This window comes from Melampsora larici-populina, assembly GCF_000204055.1.
Source record: "Melampsora larici-populina 98AG31 unplaced genomic scaffold MELLAscaffold_516, whole genome shotgun sequence".
In the NCBI taxonomy this organism is placed as follows: Eukaryota; Fungi; Basidiomycota; class Pucciniomycetes; order Pucciniales; family Melampsoraceae; genus Melampsora; species Melampsora laricis-populina.
The window spans coordinates 1-1450 of record NW_006769196.1 but is presented as its reverse complement, the minus strand read 5'-3'; the positions used below and the strand labels follow the sequence as shown (position 1 = coordinate 1450).

Sequence of the window (1450 nt, the reverse complement as noted above, 5' to 3'; positions counted from 1 at the left end):
GGTCGTGATACTTCGCAGCGTGATTGCACAAACCAATGTCACAACGGGCAAATGTCACTCAGGGTCTCACTTCAACCCTTCAGTCTCTGGAAGCTTCAGCACGAAAAGCCACATATCAGCCTGTTTTTGTGATTGGATCAGATAATATGGGCGCAACCCTCACCAGAATGGCCTTCTGAGTGCTTCAAGGAGCGCCTGAGATGCGCACTGAATGTTTGCCCTGAACGTGTCGCACCCACCTGAACTGCTGGCCATCCACCAAGCGAGGCTGAGCTGTGGGAGCTGGACAGGCCTCAACCTGTCTCAGGGTCTCCTGAGTGCTGCCTTAGATGTAGGATGGGAGGATCGTTCGTGATTGAAGAAAGTGAAAGCTGAGAAATTATTTAGGCAGAGGACACGATATGATGGAAGAGAGATATGCTTATACAGCGTGTGTACATACACTGAAGTTTTTTACATGCACTTCGTTCAAAATCAGAGTGAAACTTTTTCCCTCATCGAACTTTCTCAAAAACATCGACTATCAAGTTAAAAAACAACGAACGAAACCCTTCATTCATCATCATCAGAAGCTTTTCAAAGGATGTCAAATCGAATCGGATCGCTAGTGTTTTGTTTGGATTGTGGAAATCTATTGAACGTACCTGGATCTGAAGACTATCTATCATGTGATCAATGCGGCAAAATGGAACTATCAAATCGTCAGTCAAAAAGCTTAATTCATATATCAACTTATCTCTCAAAACAAAAAAGTATTGAAGCTTGAATCTACGTGGGCAAATATAGTACAAGAAGGTTTAGAAATCATCACTCGTTCTCAATCAAATGCATTTCCATCAAGTCTAAGACAAAAAAGAGCCCTTGTGCAATCTCATTTGACTACTAATGAAGATCAAGATCAAGGAAAAGCTGCACCTTTAGTACGTCTCTTTCGAAACACACACCTTCTTCTTCTCGGATTATCTTTCAAGTGAAATTATTGTTTTTGTTTTTACTAACTTTTTTTTGGAAAATTTGTTGTTTCTTTTGTAGATGGATGAAATTTGTCCTAAATGTTCAAATCCTCAAATGAAATATCATACATTACAACTTAGATCAGCAGATGAAGGTACAACTGTTTTTTATGAATGTCCAAAATGCGGGTAAGCTTACAAAATCATTCTTTTAAACTGAATCATTCCTCATGTTTTAAAGAACGCATTTAATGAAACAATTAAAGCTAATCCTTAATTTGAATGAAATTCTTTTCAACTACGCAGTCATAAATTCTCGACCAATAATTGAAGAAAAAAATACCAATCGGATTATTGAAAGGCTCAAATATTCCTTTATACCTGTTATTCATGCTTTATTGTGTCTAAAATCTAAAGGGAAGAGTACATTGAATTTCATTTGTCATTTCTCGTTTGTCTGTAATTTAATGACACGCGTGATTTTATTTGCATTTTCC

The 1450-nt window shown here is 37.8% G+C and overlaps 1 protein-coding gene across 1 annotated transcript; it reads left to right on the top strand.

Moving 5' to 3' along the window:
* Positions 1–583: 583 nt before the first annotated feature.
* On the top strand, positions 584–1284 carry MELLADRAFT_54373 (uncharacterized protein; the record flags this gene model as incomplete). The annotated part of the gene is made up of 4 exons (XM_007419774.1): positions 584–752; positions 787–920; positions 1033–1142; positions 1260–1284. The coding sequence occupies 4 exons, from the start codon at positions 584–586 to the stop codon at positions 1282–1284; spliced, it is 438 nt and encodes a 145-aa protein (XP_007419836.1).
* Between the last annotated feature and the right edge of the window lie 166 nt (positions 1285–1450).